Raw genomic sequence first — 24,970 nt, 5'->3', positions numbered from 1 at the left:
GAAGGATGCAGATAACCTGGAGAGGGTCCAGAGAAGGGCCACTCGTATGGTTAAGGGCCTACAGACCAAGCCCTACGAGGAGAGACTAGAGAAACTGGATCTTTTCAGCCTCCTCAAGAGAAGGTTGAGAGGCGACCTTGTGGCTGCCTATAAGTTCATCACGGGGGCACAGAAGGGAATTGGTGAGGTTTTATTCACCAAGACGCCCCCGGGGGTTACAAGAAATAATGGCCACAAGCTAGCAGAGAGCAGATTTAGATTGGACATTAGGAAGAACTTCTTCACAGTTCGAATGGCCAGGGTCTGGAACGGGCTCCCAAGGGAGGTGGTGCTCTCCCCTACCCTGGGGGTCTTCAAGAGGAGGTTAGATGAGCATCTAGCTGGGGTCGTCTAGACCCAGCACTCTTTCCTGCTTATGCAGGGGGTCGGACTTGATGATCTATTGAGGTCCCTTCCGACCCTAACATCTATGAATCTATGATGCACTAACAGGTATTATAGGGATTCCTTGAAAGCACTGATTAATGTATTTCGTGCTTTTAAAAGCAAGAGAGAAAACCATCTATTGTATGGGGCACCCCATTACCACTTACAGGAATAAGCTAATGTAGGTTTTCCTAAAGTAGTTTACAGAATGAGCTTGGCTTGATTTGGTTTAAATTTTATCCATTTCACATAATACTGTGGCAGCATTTTGCCCATGTCAGGCCATGAAAATTGCTAATCTGAAGGTTTTGGAAATGAGTTTTCTCTCTCCTCTCATGGTGTTAATGCTAATTCAAATTCATTACAGGGGCTATCTCGTCTGAAGACAGTTGTAAAAAAAATATTGTTGTGCATCATAAATTGATTCAAATTATTCATAATTTTCCTTACCAATCTTGTTGGTTTTCATATGCGTTTGCATTTATACAAATCAAGTTTCTCTGCCCAGCTGGTCAGGACTACTGGGAAATCAGATCTGTATTTATTTTGCAGTCATTTGTTGATCAACAAAATGTTTGAAAACAGTCATCAGTGTTAGGGCCAAAGGGAAGCTAGGTTCCAAGCAAAGCTTTGAATCGGATGCATTTAAGAAAAGTCACAGATGCTCAAAGTTCTTGGTGGGGGGAAAAAAAAGTGGGGCAGAGGGTGACAGGGGGTTGTCTTTCAGTCTCTATACCTGGCTATGCAGGTCCTCCTCTAGGAAATGGTTTGCATAGTTCAAAAAGACACCCTGAGTCTGTTTATTTAGGTAACACTATGGTTAGGTGCTACATTTTACTGATCCTTCTAGCCCAGGGGTGGGCAAAATATGGCCTGTGGGCCAAATCTGGGCCACCAAGCCATTCTATCCGGCCTGCGGGGCCCCTAAAGAATTTAGTCAATTAATATTAATTTGTTCCTGGCTGCCTGTCAAAGATGACAGGAGCCAGGAGTAGTAGGACCCAGGGGGAGCCCACAGCAGGAGGCAGGGCCCACCACTGCCCCATCCCCATACTGGTGAACAAGTTAAGAGGCTGTGACTTGGATGACTACACAGTCCGGTGGGTGGCGAATTGGCTACAGGGTCACACCCAGAGAGTCGTGGTGGATGGGTCAGTTTCGACCTGGAAGGGTGTGAGCAGTGGGGTCCCGCAGGGCTCGGTCCTTGGACCGATACTCTTTAATGTCTTCATCAGCGACTTGGACAGGGGAGTGAAGTGTACTCTGTCCAAGTTTGCGGGTGACACAAAACTGTGGGGAGAAGTGGACAAGCCGGAGGTCAGGGAACAGCTGCAAGCAGACCTGGATAGGTTGGAAAAGTGGGCAGAAAACAACAGAATGCAATTTAATTTCAAGGAGAAATGTAAAGTGCTGCACCTAGGGAGGAAAAATGCCCAGCACACCTACAGCCTAGGGAATGACCTGCTGGGTGGCACGGAAGTGGAAAGGGATCTCGGAGTCCTAGTGGATTCCAAGATGAAAATTAGTCGGCAGTGTGACGAAGCCATCAGAAAAGCTAATGGCACTTTATCATGCATCAGCAGATGCATGACAAATAGGTCCAAAGAGGTGATACTTCCCCTCTATCGGGCGCTGGTCAGACCGCAGTTGGAATACTGCGTGCAATTCTGGGCACCGCGCTTCAAGAGGGATGCGGATAACCTGGAGAGGGTCCAGAGAAGGGTCACTCGTATGGTTAAGGGCTTGCAGGCCAAGCCCTATGAGGAGAGACTAGAGAAACTGGATCTTTTCAGCCTCCGCAAGAGAAGGTTGAGAGGCGACCTTGTGGCTGCCTATAAGTTCATCACGGGGGCACAGAAGGGAATTGGTGAGGTTTTATTCACCAAGGCGCCCCTGGGGGTTACAAGAAATAATGGCCACAAGCTAGCAGAGAGCAGATTTAGACTGGACATTAGGAAGAACTTCTTCACAGTTAGAGTAGCCAAGGTCTGGAACGGGCTCCCAAGGGAGGTGGTGCTCTCTCCTACCCTGGGGGTCTTCAAGAGGAGGTTAGACGGGCATCTAGCTGGGGTCATCTAGACCCAGCACTCTTTCCTGCCTATGCAGGGGGTCGGACTCGATGATCTATTGAGGTCCCTTCCGATCCTAACATCTATGAATTTACCTGCTTCCTGCTCCTGCCCTGCTCCAGCACCACATGGCTTCCAGCTGCATCGCTGGACCGGGAGCACAGGGCCATGTGTGCGTTCATAGGGCGAGCCCCATATGCACACCCCACCATGCTCAGGCACCCACACACCCCCTCGCACTGCCATATATGCAGACCCCCTCACACACTCCAGCCACCCTCCCCCCACACATCCCCATATCCCCCCCCCACATCCCATGTATCCACACACCCACAACCCCCCACAAACCTATACCCATCCCCTTACAATATACAAGAGTAAGACTTCATTTTAAGCTATTATATGATCACCTCTATATATACTACACCAACCCATGTAAATCAGGACAAAAATATTTTTTGAAATTAAATTAATGAATGTTGTAGATGTTTGCTTTTTAGAATATAATTTGGTATTTTTCTGGTTCCAAGATGGCAAAACCCCTTGCTTAAAGGAGTACTTCTGGGGGTAAGGGGAGGGACTTCTGGTGGCAAAGGTCAGGGGCTAGGGGGGCGGAACTTCTGGTGACAAGATGACGACCAGGGAGGGGCACCTGTCAAGGGGTGATGCTACTCATGCGGCCCTTGACAGCTTGCCAAAACTCAGTAAGCAGCCTTCTGACCAAAATAATTGCCGGCCCCTGTTCTAGCCCATTGTTCACATCTGGATTAGTTCTCTGGAACTAGGCTCAAGCTTGTTAAATGTATTGGAGGGACCACAGCAATTTAACCACTGTCTAGGCACATGGTAAGGCATGGTTCCTGCCCTGAAGAGCTTGCAGTCCAAAGATGTCATGCTAGGGAAGAAAGGTTTCACAGTGGCTAGTTCTTATGTGAGAGGGATGAGAAACTCAGGGTGGTCTATGGTATTCTTGGGCACTGACTGATGGATTACAAATTGTGACTAACCTTTCTCTTTCTTTTTAATCTAAAAGATCTATGATATTCAGACTGGCAACAAGCTGTTGACTCTGTTTAACCCAGATCTGGCCAACAACTACAAGAAGAACTGTGCCACCTTTAACCCCACAGATGACCTTGTTCTAAATGATGGTGTCCTCTGGGATGTCCGTTCTGCACAAGCCATCCATAAATTTGACAAATTCAACATGACCATCAGTGGTGTTTTCCATCCCAATGGGCTGGAAGTCATAGTCAACACAGAGATTGTATCCTACCTCAGTTGAAACTTACTATATAAATACCATGGACTGATAGCCATGTGGTCTGATTGCAGCAACCTGTGTAGTGTCCTGCTGTGTCATGGTAAACAGAAATAGATTTTATAAGCTTTTATAATAACAGCAATTTTAATTCATAAGTTAGGAGCAAAGAATTGTCAGAATAGGGAATCAGTAGGAACCAGTCCCTTATCTCTGTTCTGAGATGCTTCAAAGGAGATGCAAGAAAACTCCTATGGCAAGTTATCGGTTTGTAGTTTAAATAGGCCTGTTCATAAGTGGAATTTCCTGCATCTCCTTTGTTGACTGACTTATGCCATAAAGCATGAACTTCTTGAGACAGTAGTCTCAGAGATGGCTTTTGTATACATCTCCAAACAGAATCTCTATCATTAGGTGGAAGCATCTTCATGAAATGTATTTCTTTTGTAGTATAAGTTCATGGTAATGAGAAGATTGGGCACTGCTGTACTTAATACAGAGTTTTAGATCTCTTATAAAAGTACTACCTAAATCAGCTCTGGATGCTCTCATTACCCATATAGAAGTCTAACCTTTTTGGAACCCTGTTAAGCTCCTGGTTTCAGTTATATGTTTTGGCAGTGAGTTGTGCCTGTTACTTCTTATGTGACATATAATTATTCCTTTCATCACCTTTTAACTTGTTTTCTAGTTTAGTTGGATGTCTTGTGGGTGATAGGAAGGTATATAGGAGAGCCTGATCTATCATTTTGCAACATTCACTCATTCTCTCTATCTCTGTCATGTCCTCTCATCTTTGAGACCGCATCACCCTGCACAAGTTATTTCAGGCTTCTAGTGCTTTCATTGCCTGTACCTGATCCTTTTTTCCTGATGGCCCTTTTGAAATATGGTGATCAGTGTTGACCCAGGAAAGTGCATAAACCTCTACCAGGAAGAGCACACACCAACTGCTGAAGCTTCCTTAGCCTGATGAAGGGTTTTTGAACCCGAAAGCTTGCTTAATAACTATTCTCCAACATTGGGTTGGTCTAATAAAAGATATCAAATTCACCCAAGGAACCTTGTCTGCCTAAACCTCTACTGTGCACTTATACCAGGAATTTTTCTTTTCAGCTGCCATAGTGACATGCAGTATTTCTTCTTGAATGGCTATAGTCAATTTAGAACCAAGCAGTGTAGGAGAATAATACAAATGATGTGTCCTAATATATTTTATCCTGTACTTATGAATACTGAATTTCATCTGCTTTGTTGCTCCTTATTTATTTAGCTTTGTCAGAACCACCTAATATTCTTTTGATCTTCTGTAATTTCTGATGAACCCTAAATAATTTTCTCTCTCCCAAATGTTACCCTCTATTCCCTGCCCTCTTTTTTACAAGTCTTTAACCTATGTATCAGCTACATAGCTGTAGTATGGAACCCTGCAAACATTTGGACTTACTGTAAATTGACCGTTTCTGCTTTAATGTCATCTTCATCAGTTCAGATCCATGGTACAGTTTTGCCTATTACCTCAAAACTAGGCTTTTTCAAAGGCCTTTTTACTAAAATCATACTATGTCAACTGCATCTCCTTTGTGTCCTGTTTGCTCAAATTGTTGGTAGGTTAGAGACATCTTCCTTTAAAGAAGGCAGGCTGGTGTTTGCTGTCATATCATTCACATAAGTATTCTATATTTAGTTATTGTTCCAAGTAAATTACTAAAGTATGGATTTGAGATCTATATCTCCTTGGCTAGGGATAGATATTACATACAAGCCAGTTTAAGTGATCAGAAACCAGTAACAGAACAGATGTTTGGTGCATGTTAACCAGTTTGATAATGGCTGAAACTGGTTTGAGATGAACATGGTTGAATGTAGTGTCAGACTTAACTGATTTGGCTCAAACTGGTTTATGCAATGTCTGTCCCAGACCCTTTGCTGGTTTAAGTTAAATCAGAGTCCCTCAGCATGCTCTCTGGGCTGGGTGGAGCTCTCTGCTCCACAGCAGGGCTGGCCCCTCGCCTCTGCTCCCTGGCTGGAGCTCGGCACAGACTCGCAGGCACAGCAGGGTCTGCTGGCTTCCCCCCCCTCTTCCCCCCCCCCCACTGGCTTGCTTGCTTGCCTGTTAGTTTGCTGCAGACAGTATGATGAAGCAGGGAAGGAGATTGAAAAGCTCCGTATCATCAACAGATGCATGCACTGCACACCCCCACTTGCCTCAGAGTGCTAGCCCGAGGCTGGGGGCTGGTAACACTCCTGCCCCTTGAGCAGCCAGCAGGGAAAAGCCTGTGACTGTGCAGTTAGACCTCCTTAATCAGAGAGTCCTGCTGGGGCCTGGCCATGCCCCCCTCAGCTCAGCTCCCTGCAGAAGGGAAGGGAAGGCCACCCTAGCACATCCTGGCTTCTAGTTTGAGCCACTGCAGGCATGTTTCTGAATTTCTTCAGTCCAGAGAGAATATCTGTCCAGTTTCAAAGCAGTTCAGCTTAGCCAGGTTAGACTAACCTGCAAAGATTGAATCAGTTCAGGGTCAGGCTTTTTGAATGTCTGTCCCTAGCCCTTGAAGTCATACCAGCATCTTCCCCTTTCAATTAATATATGCTTCATTTGCAGCTTTCCAGTTTTACAAGGCAGTAGATGGTCGGTCAGTCGGTCTGGACTCCCTTCCCTTCTGCAGACAGACAGTGGTCCTCCGTTGATGATATGTAGCTTTTCAATCCTCCTCCTTGCTTCCCTCTATATCTACCTCATATTTACTTGAAGTGCATGTAAGAGAAAAACTATTGTCAGAGACTAACTTGTGAAAGTACTGAAAAACCAATATATTTGAAAAAAGAAACAAATTACAAGTGCTGGAGAGCATACACTTAAGAGTTCTGCAGAAGCATAAGGATGAAATGACAGAACAGCAAATGTGTGTGTCTATATATACCTCTCTGTGCGTCTCTCAGTGTGTGTGTGTGTGTGTGTGTGTGTGTGTGTGTGTATACACACATTGCTGATTCTGTTAATATTGCAGGGGAGGGAGGGAGTTAAGACTAGGAAGCTGTGGCAGGGGACCAGAGGGGAAATAGCAAGGGGGTGGAGGTTGAGGTGTGAAGTTGATGTACATTGTACTCTGTCCTTTCAATTGAGAGTTAGATGTTTGTTCTTTCACTTCTGTCATCTCATTTGTGGTACCACCTCTCTTCCTCCCTTCACCTACTAAGATCTGCATCATAACTACCATGTTGACAGCTGAGGACTTGGTGCAGCGTTTCTAATGAGAAACTTCTGATGGGCTTGCAGGGCTAGGAGAAGGGCCCTGGAACTGCTGTATCTGGAGGACAGCAGTGAAGTTTCATTAATTTGGTGCAGTTAACTTGCTGCTCACCAGTGAGTTGAAATGAAAATGGGAATTTGTAGTTGTGTATTGTTCCTTAATCTCTCTTTCTCCAGTGGGACCTTCGAACTTTCCATTTGCTACATACGGTACCAGCACTAGATCAGTGTCGTGTGGTTTTCAACTACACTGGCACAGTTATGTATGGAGGTAAGATTTCCCTATTTGTATTGTGTTGTCTTTGGTTTTCCTTGACCTCTTTGGTTTTGGCAGTGGAAGCTGACTATAGGGCTCCTCTTTCCTGTGTGTTGGTGAAGTAGACCAATCCAAATATTTCCCAGCCCAAGGAACCTCTAGATGCCTGACAGCCCACATCTAACTTGCATATAGGAAGTCTGCTGCATTTTGCTCTCGTCATTTTTAAGGGAGGTACAGACTCTAAATCCTGCATTTTAGCAGCCTTGGAGGGCCTTGGAGTTGAGAAAATCTATACCAACTTACCATGCCTGTGGTTTAGAGCAGCCAGGCCTGCAGTAGTTCCCCACAAGACAGACATCCATGTCATGAGTTTTGTCTGTCAGCGGCTAGAGGTTCAGCGCTCCAGAAGCCCTGCACCTATCCCCTCAACAGCTGGCAGTCTTCGTGGCCTCAGCAGGGGCCACCATCCCTGCAGCTTTCACCCTGCTGCACCTTAACGCGCACAGTGTCATGCACGTCACGAGTTTTGCTTGTCCGCAGCTTGAGGTGCAGTTCCCCACAAACCCCTGCATCGATCTTCTTGAAACTTGGCAGGCTTTGTGGCCTCGCCAGGGGACTCCACCCCGCAGTTTTCACCCCCCTGTGTTGTAACACATAGACGTGACATGAATTTTTCTTTCAAGAATTTGGGATGCAGTTCAATCCAAACCCCTGCACTGATCCTCTTGAAACTTGGCAGGCTTCATGCTCTCAGCAGAGGCTACCACCCCTGCAAGCTTCATCCAAATCAGACAAAAACCAACAAAGTTATAGATATTTCATTGATTCCCCATTATACCAGATTATATCTGTCCCCATTATTGTATATTATATATATCCCCATTATACCTATGGCCAGATCTCTGAGGCAGCTCTGAAACTTCAGAGTTGCTTCAGCCGGATCGAAGCGGGAACCTGGTCCAGAGCTCTGGATCGGATCCCTGGCATCCAAAGTGCCCGGATCCAAAGCCAGATCCAATAGCTGCCTACTCGCACAGGCCTGTTACATAACATGTTTCATGTTCAGGCCCAGCTTCCATTGACATTCTTTGCAGTGGGGGGTACTCAGCCTTCCTGTAAATTCAATCTTGGATCAGGAATGCAGATAATAAAGCATGTATAAACAATTTGGTTGAAGTGACTTTGCGAGCATAACATTTGATCTATGTGAAAGTGGCAGGTATAGAAGCTAGTACTCACAAGCAGCATTAATTCAGAGACCCTCCTTTCTCTCCAGCAGTCCCCATCATTATTACACATCTTTCAACTTCTGCAGTAAATGAGGGAAGGATCTATCTGACCTGAGTCTTTACTTGCCTTATCCCTGGATCTCGTCCTGTGCACTGAGCACACCAGGAAAGACAGGAGCCTTGCCCTTTGTTCAGGTGCCTGGTCTCACTATGGCCCAAAGCAGCTGGTGGGGCCAAGGGAAGTCCTTTCTAAGCTGCTGTAGCCCTTGGGTGGAGTATGCTCAATCTACCTGAGGATGGCATACATGCAGTCTGATCAGTGCTAGAAACATGTTCAATGAGACTGGAAGCTCCAGAGATTTTAGCTGTTGAACTCGGGCAAGTCTCTCCTGGGCATGTACAAACTGAAATTTTCAGAGAGATAACATAGCCAAATTTGTACCAATTTTAACAGGGATGGAAAAAGGTATATTTGTACCACAAGGATGGCTTCTTTGCTAAATTTCAAGTCCCTGCTTCCCTGCATTGGGGTGCTCCAGCTTTTCAAAGAAATGATTGCCTCAGTTTTTAAGTTGGGTGAAACATTATCCTCTGACCTCATATATGGATACAGTTGAGCTGTTTTGGCTGCATTTTTTTTATATAGAGAGTACATACACACATGCCATTTAGGTAATGTGATAAACTCTGATGCAGTTTGTACCAGAGCCAGCTGCTCCTGGGCATACATGTAGACATGTGCCCAAGACTGCTGCATTTTGAGCTGGGGCTGAGCAGGCCTGGGTCAGCAAGGGATCTGGGGAGTCTGCCCCAGGCTCCAGGTGGTGGCATTGGGTGGTGCAGGGGCTGGCTGGGGCACCAGGGTGCTAAAGTGTGGGGCTAGGCAGCAGACAGCCCCCACACTTTAGCACCCTCATGCTCCAGCCAGCCTGTCGCCATCTACACACATATTTCAGCACTTAAGTACTCCACCCTAAGATAGTACTGTCCCCAACAGTACTATCTTACAACAGAGTTGATTTAATTTACTGTGCCTTTATACTGGTGTATGTGTAGATGGTGATGCTTTACTGTGGAGCTAATTAGTCAATGCTGCAACAAAGCACACATGTAGAGTCACCCAGAGGGAGAGAGAGAATCAGACTCGGGCAGATATCCAGAATGGAAAATTTCAGGCCAAATAATTGAAGTTTGGCAAATTATAAGCAACTCAAGAGACTGTTTTATAATGCAGGGTATTGGGCAACTTATATGTGATGATACTTAAATACAAATCCACAGCTTCAGTCCCCATCATTTATCTCTTAGACTGTGCCTCCATGCCTTCATACCCCCATCTATGTCTATTGCTAAGTTTTGTGACTAAGTATAGTGCAGTCAGGGCCATGACTCCTTATTTGTTCTTGTACCAAATATTTAGTTCCATGACATATGTGCCTTGCCTCATGGTCATTCTTTTCTAGAGCATTTGAACTCAGATCTAAGTGCATGTATATATCCATATCTACGCTCAGAACTTCAGCAACTAGCCAATAACTTCCCTTTTGTCAGGGGACACCTGAGCTTCTGCTCTTGCTGAGCTTCAGCAGTACAGCAGTAATAGCTGTAGTTCTCTTGGGTAAATTTAAATAATATAATTTGTCATTTCAGTAATAGTTTTTATTCATGGGTCTCAAAGCACTTCTCCAAGCTGAATCCCATTTTACAGAGAGATTATAATTTGCCCAAATTATTAGTTCTTGGTAGAGTTGTGATTAGAATCCAAGAGTCCTAAACTCCTAGTCATAATCTGAGTGACCATTAGATGTTTTCCTTCCCCGTGCTTAGGAAAGAACCCAGGATTCTGGCATCAAATCCTCAATGCACAATTTATAAGGAGAGCTTTTTGAAGGCCAAAGGAGTATGTACAGGCTCTCCTTATGCCTGAAGAGGGGTGTTTGTGCACCAAAAAGCTTGCAGAGAACAATGTTACCAACTATTTAGTTAGTCTAATAAAAGATATCACACCTACCCAGAGAATATTGTCTGCCAAGGAACATGTTGGTGCCCAATTTCCTTTGAAAATCCATGAGATTTGGGCCCAATCTCCCATTTGTAATTTGAAAATTTTCTTCTGTTCCTTAAGTAGTTTTTTTAAAATGAATGCAATTTAGCAGCTATTCTTTCTCTGGTTTCCTAAGCACAGTCAGGGATTTTAGCATAATTTCATAAAATTGATGTAGTTGTGTGACTGCTTTTATTGCTACATTAAAACTGCATTTTAAGTATTTTTCTCAAACTTCAGTGATTCCATGACTCATTTATATGAGGTAAAAATTTAAGCTACTGGAAAAAAAAGGGGTTGTAATTACAAGTTGTGGTATGCAGTGCTTTGGGAAGGAGTGTGCTTCCTTTATGTATAGGGAGCTACTGAACTTGTGGCAGAGGTGGGCTGCACAGTGGCTCCTTTAATTTTGCAGGTTCCCCCATGTGCGTACCTCCCCCTCTACCCCTCCCAACTTCCCTACTGATTGTTTCTGATTGGCAGGGAGGCAAAAACTGTGGTTTTAATATGGTGCTGTTTTTGCCTCCTGGCCTGTCAGCAACAAGCAAGAGGGCCATCTGGGCTCCTCAGTCAATAAGCAATAAGGGTGGGGGGTGCATGAGGGAACCTGTAAGATTAAAGGAGCTGCCACATAGCCCATTTCCACTGTGAATTCAGTAGATCCTTACTTGCGTACTGAGCATTTATATTCTTGCAAAATTCAGCTGTAGAACAGTAATATAATGGATAAATGGGTCTTGCTAATCTATTAAAAAAGCAAAGTACAGAAAATTATACCGCAATGCTATGCAGGTCCAACAGGATCCTAATGTGAGAAGAAGCAACGTTGTAAATAAGAGGTACCTTGCTGAATAATCTTTCCCTTGGTCAGCTATGTTGCAGGCAGATGATGAAGATGACCTACTGGAGGAGAGGATGAGAAGCCCCTTTGGGTCATCCTTCAGGACATTCAATGCAACTGATTACAAGCCTATAGGTAAGAGTGAAAAGTGCACCAGCAAAGGGTTTGGTTTGTAACCTGGGTGCACTTTTGCACTAGATCCTTCTTTGTTTAAAAAAATGAATTAAAACACATTCTGCCATTGTCTACCTTAGTCCAAGTATGCACGTTGTCCTCAGCCCTGAAGTAGCTTGAGCTAAAATTTCTGCTTCAGTATGTGATTCTTTGCGTTCACTTTTGTGGGCTGTAATTGCCACCTCTGGTTTTCTTCTATTGTTGTTGTCTTTTCTTCTATTCAACTCAGATCTGAATCTGAGAGCAAGTCTGTAATATGGCCAGAACCTCAGTGGTTCAGTTATATGAAAGGGCCATTTTTTCCGTTTGAACTCCCCTTTCCCATTAGTATTGGTCCCTGTTCATAGCGCAAGCTGCTGTCCGTTTGGCCTCCAGCCCACAAAACTCCTGTAGCTAAACTTAGTTATTTATCAGGAGTGAGTAAACATGGCCACTGGTTTCCATTTGCTTAGGGAGAAGGCCTGGTCCCACCTTGGTCTTCCTTCAACATCACCTTATGAAAACTGAAAGGGCCATGTGGTCTCTGGTCTGCTCAGAGAAGTCCATAGCCATATGTGCAGAGAGAGATGCACAATGGAATCCAACGTGAGAATTCAGGCTGTACTTCTTTGAACAGCTCACCATGAGCAGTTTAGAAATATTCTCCGTTACTGGTTGAAATTACAGGCAGTCCCCAGATTTATGACACAATTGGTTCCTGAGAACCGCAGCTTAAGTTGAAACATTGCAACTCGGAACCGATTTTCCCATAGGAAACAATATTATAAATGGGGGATTGGTTTCTGAACCAAGACCCGATACTCTATTTTCACCATAAATAACCCAGAATTTTCTACTCAATCAATTATAGATGAATAATACAGCTACATTAACATATTTCTTTTGTAAATAGCAATCATACTTTATTTGGAAGGACTTCTTTGAGGTGACTTGGCTGGACTTTTTGAAGGACTCCTGGTTGGACTTTTTGAAGGGTTCTTGACTGGTGTCTTCTCAGGAGTCTTGGCTGCAGGTTTTTCTGGAGTCTTGACTGCTTTCTTAAAGAAAATGTCCAAGGAAGTTTGGACAGACAGGAGATGGGTGACGCATCAAGCGTTGTAAAGTCAAAACTGATGTCAGAAAGTTTAAACAGGGTGTCACTTTAGAAACATTGTAACTTGAAACGTTGTAAGTCGAGGACTGCCTGTACCTGTGTATACTAAACTCCAGTTTTCTTGATTCTTACCCAGTTATATTCATATCCTTAGACCTGTTCATACAGTAAAGCATTGAAATACCTGGACTTAACTTTTAAGCTTATTTTCTGATTTGTGTTCTAGCCACCATTGATGTGAAACGGAATATCTTTGACTTGTGCACAGACAGCAAGGATTGCTATCTGGCTGTCATAGAGGTAAAGACATTGAGATAAGTAGCGGGAACATTAAATACCTGTCTATGATTGCAGTCCAAGTATAATGCTTCTTGGGGTATTTTTAAGACTTTGGGGTTGGAGATTCCAAAGTTTCTGCTGTTAGTTGTTGATGTCTTACATAGTGGTGTTCTTATGTGGATAGGGTAGTTGTGACCAGTTGGTTATACATGTAATCCATCTTGTCATGAGTAAATGCCATGTTGCCTCTGTGTCACTAGCTCATTCATATCTTAGAGTCCTTTCACTGCTATCCCTCAAACACTGTCTTGCTTTAAAAGAAATATATTACAGAGGGAAGCATCCTCTTTAAAGCCAGAGCAGGATGCATTTTTGTTTCATGTTTCTTGGTCTCGTGTTGAAACTTGACGCAAAATACAGAGTCTGGCAGGTGCACTCCTGGTACTCTCTGAGCTTTTACTTGGGCTCCCCCTTACCTTCCCTGTTCTACATATTTTTTTTCTGATTAACAGTCTTCCAGAAGTTGAGGTTTGTGGGACGTACAGAGTTAAGTTTTTTGGCCTGTGTTATGCAAGAAGCCCTAGAAGAGTAACAAGCTTGCGCTGATTGGATGGATTTCTTTACTTAGGGAACATTAAAACAATCCTTCCTTTCTCAGCAACCAACGCTTGGAATAGTTTTCAATATTGATAAGGCTCTCACATCTTGCTTTATGTAGAGCAACACCATGCTCTTAGCTTGTGAATTATTGTTTTATTCTTGCCTTTCAGCAAGGCTAGCTGACAGGGCACAATAACACCATTGCCCCAGTGTAGAGTACTAATGCATCAGTCCTTGGATTGTAAAAGCAGCGAGTTTAAAACCCACTTGGGACTGACTGCTTTGTTTTTAAGGTAATATTAGTTGGCAGATTTCAGGCCTTTGCATCTTTCTGAAATTGCTGCTGCCTTTCAGCTTTTTTAAATCTTTTTTTCCCTTTAGGAAAATAGCCTTACAGTAGAGAGAGACATTTATGGGGGAGTTGGCATGCAGTTTGGGAAAGGGGAGTCAAAGCTGGGCAAGGGCCTGAATGGTCCAAAAGAAGTTTTATGAGGTGTGTGTGCTCCTGTGGTAGGAATGCAGCTGCTTTGCAAGTGACATAACACCTAGAACCTCAAAGCAGATCCTTTCTGCTGCTTCTGTGGTTATTCTTGTAAAACAGAAGAACCTTATTCTTGGTTATATTATGTACACTAATAGAAAATAAAGGATGGGGAAAACACCTTACTGTTTTTGGCATAACTTATACTAGGTGCTAAATGATATGTTGTTGGGGATGGGGGTTTCTTCTTCAGAACCAAGGGAGCATGGATGCCATGAACATGGATACAGTTTGCAGGCTGTATGAGGTGGGCAGGCAGCGTCTGGCAGAAGATGAAGAGGATGAAGAGGAAGACCAGGTGAGAACTATAAAGATGTCTTGGTTTTGGCAGTACAGTTGTAATCAAAAGACTTGTCTACACAGAAAAATGTGTGTGGAGAAAGCAAGTATGTAAATTTACTCTGCATTTAACTTCCCTCATGGACAATCTTAATATGCAGTAAATGTCAGGTAGCTCACTCTTTGAAGGTGTACACAAGACTGTCCACAGAAGGAGTTTTTGAGAAGTAGCTAGGACACTATGAACTCATACTCTAGGTGTAGATATGTCTCTACTTGTAGTTGGTATGCTGGAAAGAGTTGCTGTTGCATGTTAAAAATGTTTCTATAGAATACTTTTTCTGAGCCACAATGAATGGGTTTTGTCTTTACTTTAAATTGTACACAAATCTTTGTTAGTCATGATGTTTAGTCTTTCCCTATATTGGATGTGGACCACAATATCATATTGTGAATTACACACTGCTTCTTGCACAGTAGAAAAGTTAAAGAAATGTTAATAGGTTTGTATCGATATGTGCTTGGTAGCCAGCTTTTAAACCATGCATTTAAATAGTGGATTCAGTGTTTTTGACAGCCTTGTAAAGGGGCCAAGGATGATTATTGTTACTCAAGATGAAGTAGGAAGCATGACTGCACATTCTGAAGTCAGATTTCAGAAGACCGGTATTCCAACCTGTGGTGCCGGGCATCATAGAATACCAAGTTCCTTATGGTTTGGGCAGGGGGAATCCCCCTCAAATGTGGAATGGATTATTTTCAGCTCTGTGATGATAAACTATGTATTAATATTTCTGCTGGAAACAGTTGACTTTCTCTCCCTCTCTCTTTTTGTGAAGGAAAGGAATGAGGAGTTTCATTTCTTCAGACTATATGGAAAGCTTAAGCTTTGGTTATTTTTTCCAGCTCTTTAATACAATGTTGCTATAATAAAGCTGTCTGACAGCTCTTCAGAGGAACATTTAACAGTAATATGGAAGTGACTGGTTCATTGTAATCAACAATATTTCAATATTGCCCAAACAAATTGGGTTGTAAAGTGTTTTTTTTCTTTCCCATCTCTGAAAACGTATCATCTTAGTCTGTTAGAATTGTGGTGGGCCTTTTATCTTTACTGGACAAAAAAACTTTTGCCACAGTTTGAGCTACAGCACTAGACTGAATAGATCTGGTGGGCATCTTACTGGCAGAGAATAGCAGAGCTGCATGCTAGTAGGGGAAATGCCAATTAATGTCCTTTCCAAACCATTACTTCCCCATAGTCTGCCAACCTCTGATCTCAAATACTTATATGTTTTTAAAGAAAATCTTTTTTGTGTGTTCCATGCCTCCCTGAGTTTGTCTGTAATCTCCCAATTTTTTTAATGTGTTCACCTTTACCATGAACTTAACAGTAGGCTTTACAAATCCACAAAATAATCATGTAGAAAAAACTGAACTTTCCACATGAAGTTATTTCCATCTTAAAAGTCAGCAATTAGTAGGCAATTTCAGATTTCTTATGCATATCTCAGATACTACACTATTTTCCTGTATTATCATGGGGTAATTGTTGGTAAATATTGAATTTTTAGTAGTGACCGGTGTGTGTGATGCCCTTAAATGTACTTCCCTTTGTATAATAGGGTTTCTTGTTTTAACACAGTTCTTGTTCCAGGCTATAAGATTAGCTACAAAGCAAAGATGAAAGCTTCTATTCTCGATTAGCTCTGGTTGTTGAGACTTCCTGTAATGCAAGTGGAGATAGCCTTAGGCACAGTTTAAGTTATTGAAGAGCTTTCACAAAAGCTTTAGTAGCAGTAAAATAAAGCTACTTTTTTGTTTGCCATTGATTACCAGATTTAAGAGCATTTGCTTGGCATGCACATTTACCACTGTTGACTGTCTTCATTCCTTGTATTTATAAAAGTATCGTATTCAGTGGCTTCTAGGGTGGCCAACATCAAACTTTGGGCAGTAGGGAACATTAGTTCGAATGCAAACTGCTTAAAATGAGCCCAAATTTCAGTTACTGGACGCTTAGCAATATTGAAAACAGAAATGTTTGACCTGCATGTCCTCTTCTCATCTGATCCCCTATTTTGGTTCAGTATGTAGCTTGATCTTTTACAGACCCACAAATATTTCTTGCATAGAAATGTTTTGGGTTAAGCTATAAGCAGCACAGAGGGGCTCAGTCCTTGCTTCCCAAAGCAACCCAACAACTTCCCTGTTTTTGGCTTTGGATCAGTATGAAGCAAGCACCTAAGTATTTGTATTGCTATACATCTTGAATTTATTTTTTCAGGTTTAGACCTCTGGCCCAGTTTGGTTGCACTGACAGTCAAACTGCCTAAGTGCTGGCAAATTAGAAAAGTACCTCCAGATTTCTCCTTGTATAGTGGTCTCACTGGTATTCAGAGGGGATAGATTACTTTTCAGTTTTTACCTTGAATATTGAAGGCAAAAAGTGTTGGAGGATATTTATCTGGAATGACCAGGATTTATTGGACAAATGTTCTTGCACTCTTTCACATGGTATTCTAAACGATGTTCTGATACTAGGTCATTTTGAGGTTTGGATGTTTCACAGTGTTCCTGTTCTCTATTCAGCAGCAGGACTAGGCATTTCCAGGGCTTTTGATTGCATCTCCTTTGTTAAATGGTCTGCCAAAAAGATGTCTGTCCTATCAATAGGAAGATATTCAGTAGAACTGGATACAGCATAGGGTTAGGTTCTTTATCCCTTTGCAAAATTGAAGGTTTGCAAACCAAGCAGAGAGATACAGCTGCATGAGACAGCTGTTGTTGGCCAGCTGAATGGAGGTGTTGTGCTCTTTGAAATGAAAACTGCAGCAAACAGCTGTGTGGCTTATTCTTCATTTGGAAACCTGCTACGAATTAAGTTGGTAATGAACTACCCTGATATAAATAATCCAGGTTTTACTGTACTCATAATGGAAGCAAGTTTGCTTTGGTCAGTTGTCGCTGTCAGTGCAATAGAAGTTGTTGCATGTCCTGCTCATTCTGAAAATTGTGCTTGTGGCAGGCAATCCAGATGAAGTGCTGGAGGAACACGTACCCTGATGCTGCTTTGGTGATGGAGTTTATTGCAGCCCTCATGTCAATCAATAATGCTTCTGTTCTAGGATTTCCTGAATAGTGTGGATTCTCGGGAATCATTATTAAGGAGCTACCCATGGTAGCATTGCTTAGTTGCAAAGACTTGTCTCTGATCCTTCCTCTCATTTTGGAAAAAAACAGCTGGACTGCTTTCAAACTCTTGTTAGTCCTTGCAGCCGAGATGGCATAGTTGTCTTGTTTCTAGTGCCACTACTGTAAACCTTTGAGTACTTTTGTTTATAAAACATTTTGGATTAACATAGTTGCAGCTGATAGATTCTGACCAGCTATCATGGTACTTTTCATATTTCTTTCTTCATACCCTTGGAAATCCTTTTCCTAACTGAAGCTAATACTCCAGCATTATCAAGCCAGTTTAAGTAAAACCAAAGCTGAATCTCTTGGCTATTGTAATTGATAACTGTTTCCTGGGAGTTACTACAATAAGTAATGAATTGATAGTACTCTACCATGAATACAGGCTTCAGTGGAACTAGTTTTAACCAGGCTTCAGCCACTGAGTCTCGCAATGGGATGGCTTTGATTTAAGGTCTGTGTTTATTGTGCCAGATTGGCCTATGAATGGGCAACTGCAGAATAGATTAAGAGGATAGTGGTAGGAGCATGCTTACTTTTGTCACATCTTTGCACAACAGAATTTCTTTGTGTATGTGGGCAGTGTCCCAGAGTGATCTGTGCTATAGTTTCAGATGATAGCAGCCCTTTGGTGCCTGTTGCAAATGCAGGCAGGAGATAGCTATAAATCTTTGAGATTTCTTAAATGCCCAGGTCTAATTCTAGAGTAAAACCGTTTTTCCCCACTAAAAAGTGAGTGGGCATTAAAGGACATTGTGACTCCTCAGTCACAAACTCAAAGACTGATGCCTCTACTTAACCAAAGGATCTTCCTGCAACTGCCAGAGTAATTGTGAGAAAGTAAAAGCTGCTACAGCTACAGTTAAAAATTTTGCCCAGTACCTTGTATAGAAACAAGGGACCATGCCTCTGTCCATGGTGCGAAGTCACTGTATTGCCAAACAGGAAGTGTTTTTAGATGCCACTGTTAACTTTGGGATGCAGCTACTAGAGGGATGGATCCACTTTAATGATGTGCAAGTGAGAATATAGGGGGAGAGGCATATTTAGTAGATCATGGAAGTACAGTGGCATCTAGCACTCAGTCCTTCATTGCCCTTGTGAGCTCTCCAACAGTGGCAATCTGTGAATCTAATAGGCATCTGGTAACCAATTTGTTAACAGTATTAAGATTATAAAAGCTGCCAAATCATGATTCAGACACTTCCTTAGTGAGGATAGTGTTTGCAGATTTGGGGAGAGAGGAGATTTACTGTCACAGGACATTTTTAAATTCATCACAAATTGGCTACCAAATGCAAATATTTTAGAATAGTAAGAATATGTGGCAGAAAAACTGGAATGGATAATATGTTTCCATTTTTAATCAAAAGATAAGAATGTTTACATTACAGGAACATAAATGATGCTTCATAAAGTAGTGAATGGCATCAGTAATGGTGTTTTACAAACCTCACACAATCCACTTACTACCTTTCTGATTGTGGTGTTAGCCCATTGGGAATGTCCTTCAAAGCATGTAGGGTGGGGGAAGGCAGTGGGACATGCCTATCTTCTGAGACCCAATTACAAATGCAACTTATGGAACTGTGGGAAGAGGAAAAGCCTCTTGCTCCCAATCTTCACTCTTTTCAGCACTGAAGCAACTCTAGGTTCTGTTTTAGGAAGTTTCTGCCTTCCCTCATCTTGGCTGCTGCTTTTATCCCCGAGTCCTTTTTCCCTTTTCCGCTCAACGTGTGATGGCAATGACAGGTGCCAGCTATGGGGTGTGTAGGAGAAAAAGCCCAGAGCAGGAGTGCTAGCCAGAGTGAGCCCTTGCAGCATGGAGATGGAGCAGGATGGGATGGGTTCTCAAGACTCCTACTCCATCCCCTATTCCTGCCTACTATCTTCTGTCAACTTCAGCAGCTGCCTAGAAAAAGTAAATCTTGACAGTAACAAATGTTAATGAATTTCTTATGAATCTTAAGGTTCGGGATGACTAGGACTGATACCCAATTTGGCTTTTTCTGTGCTAAGTTTTCCAGTAGTTCAAAATCATATAATTTGGATATGGTACTGTTTTACCTTGTAATAAAGTATAAACAAAGACACAGCAAATGTTTCCTCTTTAATGAAGAAACTTTGCTATCTACTGACAGCTAAGCGGAAAGCATTGGTTCCTTAAATTGACTATTCACAAAGTTTTTAGTCTGTTTAGTGTTTAGTCTTAGTATTTAAAAAGACACCATGCACAACCCTTGGCACTTAGTTAAAACATGTGACACCAAACACAAGTCGCAAGTAAAATAGAGGGCATGGATTTTTAGGTCCTGAGTCCTAGTATAACCTGCCAGTCCCTGAAACTGGACTAATTTTTCCAGTGTCTCATTCTGCTGACTTCTGAAATAAGTGTCATGGTTACCTTTCTATTTACTGTAGATGCATGGTTATTGTTAGACTGGCTAAGGTTGCTCATGTAGAATAAGAGAGTAACTGTCTTTTATCTCTTCGCTCTGTTTTGGCTTCTGTGATATATTGTATGCTGTGTGTGCTGTGTTACGTCTGTCCTTGTCTTCTCCACCTGCCTAGAAGCCTATGGTAAGAATTCTTACTCATTATATGTACTAATGCACTTTGCCAGAGTTGTGTATCTTCAGCTGAGTGATCTCGTTTTACACACAAAGTACATAGAACTGGAAGGGATTTACCTGAGATAATGAGTCCAGTCCTCTGCAATCACAGACAACCATTGCATAGAAGAAGCATAGGATCTAATATGCATCATGTTTTTGCCTTTTCAACTGTGTGTTGTGGAAGACTGATACCTGGCTTGAAAAAGAGAGAAGATGAGAGAAGAATTCAAATTTGTTTGCCAAGAAAACAGGGAAGGGCTTATTTTTTATGCAGCTAAAGAATAGGATGATACCCAAAGTGAAATTAATCCTAGAAAAACTATTGCCAAACATTTGCTGCTGCCCCACACACAGGAGGGGATCAGTAGGTTGAATGAAGTAATTGGGTAAAAACTCTTAACACCTGTTTTCAGTTGTTGCCTTTCCTGAGAGATGGTTGCTGAAGGGTTTGGAGATGTTTGAGCAGCACAAATCTTCTGGCAATAAAGAGCAATTGTCTGAAGTTAAAATCTGGCTTCTCTGTAAAGCAGAATAAATCATACTTTATTCAATGCTTTGAATAAGCATGAAAAATATAGTCCTTTGCAAGGATTTGCATCACTGGAAAGATTCACTTTGTCCAAGGTGAGCTTGCTTTTTCTGTGTTTGGAAGTTTTGGAAAGAGGAAATAGCAAAAGGATGATTGCATACAAAAATGGATAAATTCACCAAAGTAAGAGTAGTAGAAAGGATCTTTGTAAAAAGCAGCCATAATACCCTCCCACCTAAAATGAACAAAAATCTCTGAAATTGGATTAGTAAAACAAAGCATTTCAAATATGAATGTGACTAGACTTCCTGCAGTGAAATAGGAAGAGTCATACATTAGTTAAATATGGGAAAAAAAAGTTGAGGATGCTGGAAAGGTTCCACTAACATACTTTCTAACCTCATAGGACTTAATTTTTAGGCTAAGGAGGGGTACTCATAGTTTGAAGTAAGCAATTTTGGAAAGTAATTCCCAAAATGTGGTTCACTTAAATTTTAGATAATCTCAGAGCAGAGAATGGAGAAATGGACAAAACTTGGGACCAAATAGGTGGCACATTATAGTATTGCTGCACTTGCAGAACAAATACACTGGTGCATGAACTATGAAACTCAAAATGAGGTCAGCTGAGAATTCAGAATCTAGCATTGGGATAAGAAAAGGCCTGCGTGATCTTGTGGTTTCAGAAACATAATCTAAGTATAAACCGGAGAAATTACATAATTACATGAGGAATCTCCCTTGGGTTCTGGACATCCGACCATTATGAAAATGGTTCCAGAACCTAGAAATTAGCACGGGTGGAAGAAATGTGGTTTCTAGTACCAGTAAAACAATCTGATGTACTGCTGATCCTTTAAGTCTTCAGCAGCTCTAGGAGCTGAGAAAAGCACTTGAGATTTTGATACAAAGCGTATCCAAGAATGTAGACAAGGGGTGGTCAACCCATGGCACGTGTGCCACAAGTGGCAATGGCAGCTGCTTTGTATGGCACACGAACCCCTGGCACTCAGTAAAGGGAGGTACCAAGATGGAGGCAGGAGGGATTGAGCAGAATGAGGCTCTATGGCTGTGTAGAGCAGAATGGGAGCAGGACACTGCTGCAAGAGGAAGTTTTTAGGTGTTGCTGATAATGGCAAGTTAACCCTTCCCTGGCCCTGCAGCCATGACTGAATTCAGAGCATTGGATCCTTGCTCACTATATAAAATTGCTGTGGTTGTGGGGCCAAGGAAGGGTTAACTTGGCTTTTGGCAGTGACTACACCTCTTTGGAGCAATGTCCTGCTACCGCTCTGCTCTTCCTAGCTAGAGGCTTGAGCCCGTCTGTCTATATTATGGTGCTTTAGGGTGCAAACTCTTATCGAGTACATCTCTGGGGAGGCAGGGATCAGAGCAGCACTTAGGGTGCTGACAGAAGTGCAGCTGCCTGCTGTAACTGAGAACACTTTGCAGGAAGCTTTCTGAGTTACAGTGATCCAGTGGAAAAAACAAAAGTTGACTTGGTTCCAGGAGGGTGGGGAGCATAGCTGTTGTCTGCAGCTGGCTTCCCCTAGCAATGTCGCCTCCTCGCTCCCAGCCTGTCCATGTTTCAGAATGAGAACAGGGAAAAGGAGCAGAAGGAGCTTGTTCTAGGGATTCCTTAGCCAGTGCTGGAGGGTGGGGTGCGCGAATTGGAGCCCCCGCACCTTGGAGGAGGAGGAGGAACAATGGAGGATTCCAGAACAGCTGCTCCACCCTCCAGCAGGGGCTGAACCCCTCCAGTCCAAATTCGCTCCACTCCCTTCCCCCCTCCTATTCTGGAAACAACTGGAGGCTGGAAGACAGCATGACAGAAATTACAAGACGCTGTGTTTTGAAACTTCTTCATCTGACCCCTCATGCGGTGAGGGTTCAGATTTTCACCCATTTTTGAAACTGTACAGCTGTGCACTTGTGTTTGGTCATGGCTATAGACCACTTTCTGTGGTCAGATTGGACGAAAATTGTCACTTCTGTCTGTACCCCTTAGGGAGAGTCTGGGGCTTAATTTGTGGTAGGCTTGCCAAACAGGTTAGCCACCACTGATGTAAACTATGAGAGTGATGTGTTGGTGGTGGAAGCCTGACCTACTACTTAGTAAAGTATTCTAGTGTGTAAAAGATGGGAATTTTGACTTGTTTTGATGCTGCTTTATATCTAAAGTTCAATTAGAGGGAGATGAGAGATCTGGGAAGGAGGCGATATTCACTTTACAGTCCACCATTTTAGGGGAGAAGTATTATTTATAAGCCACAAAAGATTAAATTCTGACATGTGGATTAGAATATGAAGTTTCTCTTATCTCCAGCACCTTTGAGGTAGTAGAGGTTAAGATAAAAAGACAGTATGTAAAAATAGGCCATCTGAAAAGAATTTTTTGAGTATCAGTTTCTTTGATCACTCTACGTTGGTACCCAATCTTACAACCAGAAGGTGGAGAAGAGAAGGTGGATTTATGGACACAGTTTGCTCCAGAGAGTATAAAACACCTTTTGTTGCTTGTGGTGTTCCACAGAAAGCTTTTTCCAGGACTCCCCTCATGGTATGATATGCTTTGAGTGAGTTAATCTCTTTCACAAAGTAGTTACCCTGTGGTCAGGAGGGGTGTGTTTGTTTAGTAGTATCCTCTATCCTTGCCTGGCATATTCAGGAATTCCTAAAGATCTATTGTGGGCAAGATAAACTGTCCTCCTATATAGCAAGTAGGGCAAAATATGTCCCATAATTTTCAGATAACACTGGGAGGTTTCATGTATGCAGACTGGCATCCATGATTGTTTTGTAAAATTGGTAGAAATGGGTCTGGGGGTCAGTACAGTTGAGGTCTTGGAACGTAACCCTATTTGTTACATTGTAAAGCGGGTTCCCTTTCTGAGAATATGAGTCATGCACCATTTTTCAGGAACACATATACAGCATAAAGCAAAGGAAACCTGTATATAATTTTTTTTCCAGTTCCAAGATGGCAAACACTTCTCAAAAGGAGTACTTCCAGGGTCAAGGAGAGGGACTTCCAGTGGCAAAGGGCAGAGGTTAAGGACAGAACTTCTGCCCCCAAAATGGCAACCAGAGGTGGGGCTACCCTTGTAGCCCTTGATAGCTCACCAAAACCCATTAAGTGGCCCCCTAGCCAAAATAATTGCCCGCCCCTGGTCTATACAGACTTAAATAACTGTCCATAGAGAGATATGCAGCAGTTTAACCAAATAGCTTTGGGTTGGCTTAAGCTTGTTCCTTCCTAAGAAACAAAATGTAGCTGCAGATTTAACATGTGGTATTGAAAAGGGTGAATGACATGATGAAGGATCAAGGCAAAATGTCTCAAAAATCTGATTTTGGGAGACAGCAAGCTAGTAAAGTGGGTATATACAAAAATATATGTACATTACATACAGGTATGAAGTATAAAGTTTGAAGAAGTGTTCACAGGGATACTTTATATTGCTACATCAGTAAAATTTATCAAGCAGATCGGTCTTTTAGCATAAAAACTTATTCAAGGAGTTTTCCAGGTACTATCCAACACTCCTGGATAGCCTCCAGAGAAGATACTCAGATTTCAGCTAGCCACAAAATTACCAGCAACACCAAACCTTAAGTCTAAGAAAGCGAGAAACCATGGCAAAAGGGAAAGAAAGATACATTTACTTAAACAGAACTACAGACTAATCGTCTCTGAGCATTTTTAATAATCAGACCTAATTTATTCTCTAGGACCATAATATTCATATAAAAAGATCAGATATCTCTAAAGCCCATGTAAATAAAGCATTTTGGTTCTAGTTCAGTTAATGACCAATATACGTAACCTTTACTTACCCAAAAAGTTTTCCAGTGAAAGTGATAGGCATTGTTACAACATAAGTCTCCTCTAAAAGCTCAGCTATTGCATAATAGCTCAAAATGAAGTCTTCCTCATGTATATTGTGGGGGGTGTGGGGAGCTGTGTGTGTACGAGAGAGAGAGAGAATATGGGGTGTGGAGGAAAGTGTTGGTGTGTGTGTGGGTGGCTGTGGAGGGTTTGTGGGGATGTGTGGGATGTGGCTGGAGTTTGTGGGGGGAGTTCTGGGGGGTGTGGTAGGGAGGGTGTGGGTGCATGTTTAGTGTGTGTGTGTGTGTGTGTGTGTAGCAGTGAACGGGGCTCCCCCTAGAGGTGTGTGGTGGAGGGTGTGGGTGGATGCAGTGGTGGTGGGCTGTGTAATTTGGGGGGGGAGAACGTGGCTGTGGGGCTTATGGGGGGGTTGAGGGTATGTGGGGTGTGCATA

The 24,970-nt window shown here is 42.6% G+C and overlaps 1 protein-coding gene across 2 annotated transcripts in view; it reads left to right on the top strand.

Moving 5' to 3' along the window:
• Positions 1-24,970, top strand: part of DCAF1 (DDB1 and CUL4 associated factor 1) — a 103,652-nt gene that overhangs the window by 60,603 nt on the left and 18,079 nt on the right. For both annotated transcript variants that reach the window (XM_019475704.2, XM_059715397.1), the window contains exons 18-22: positions 3,529-3,762; positions 7,184-7,277; positions 11,410-11,514; positions 12,873-12,946; positions 14,260-14,364. In XM_019475704.2, coding sequence (XP_019331249.1) covers positions 3,529-3,762; positions 7,184-7,277; positions 11,410-11,514; positions 12,873-12,946; positions 14,260-14,364 — 612 coding nt within the window. The remainder of the gene's footprint in view (positions 1-3,528; positions 3,763-7,183; positions 7,278-11,409; positions 11,515-12,872; positions 12,947-14,259; positions 14,365-24,970) is intronic.

The sequence above is a fragment of the Alligator mississippiensis genome, chromosome 12, assembly GCF_030867095.1.
Source record: "Alligator mississippiensis isolate rAllMis1 chromosome 12, rAllMis1, whole genome shotgun sequence".
Lineage (NCBI taxonomy): Eukaryota > Metazoa > Chordata > Crocodylia > Alligatoridae > Alligator > Alligator mississippiensis.
The sequence above is the reverse complement of the archived record's forward strand: the minus strand, read 5'-3'. Positions and strand labels throughout refer to the sequence as shown.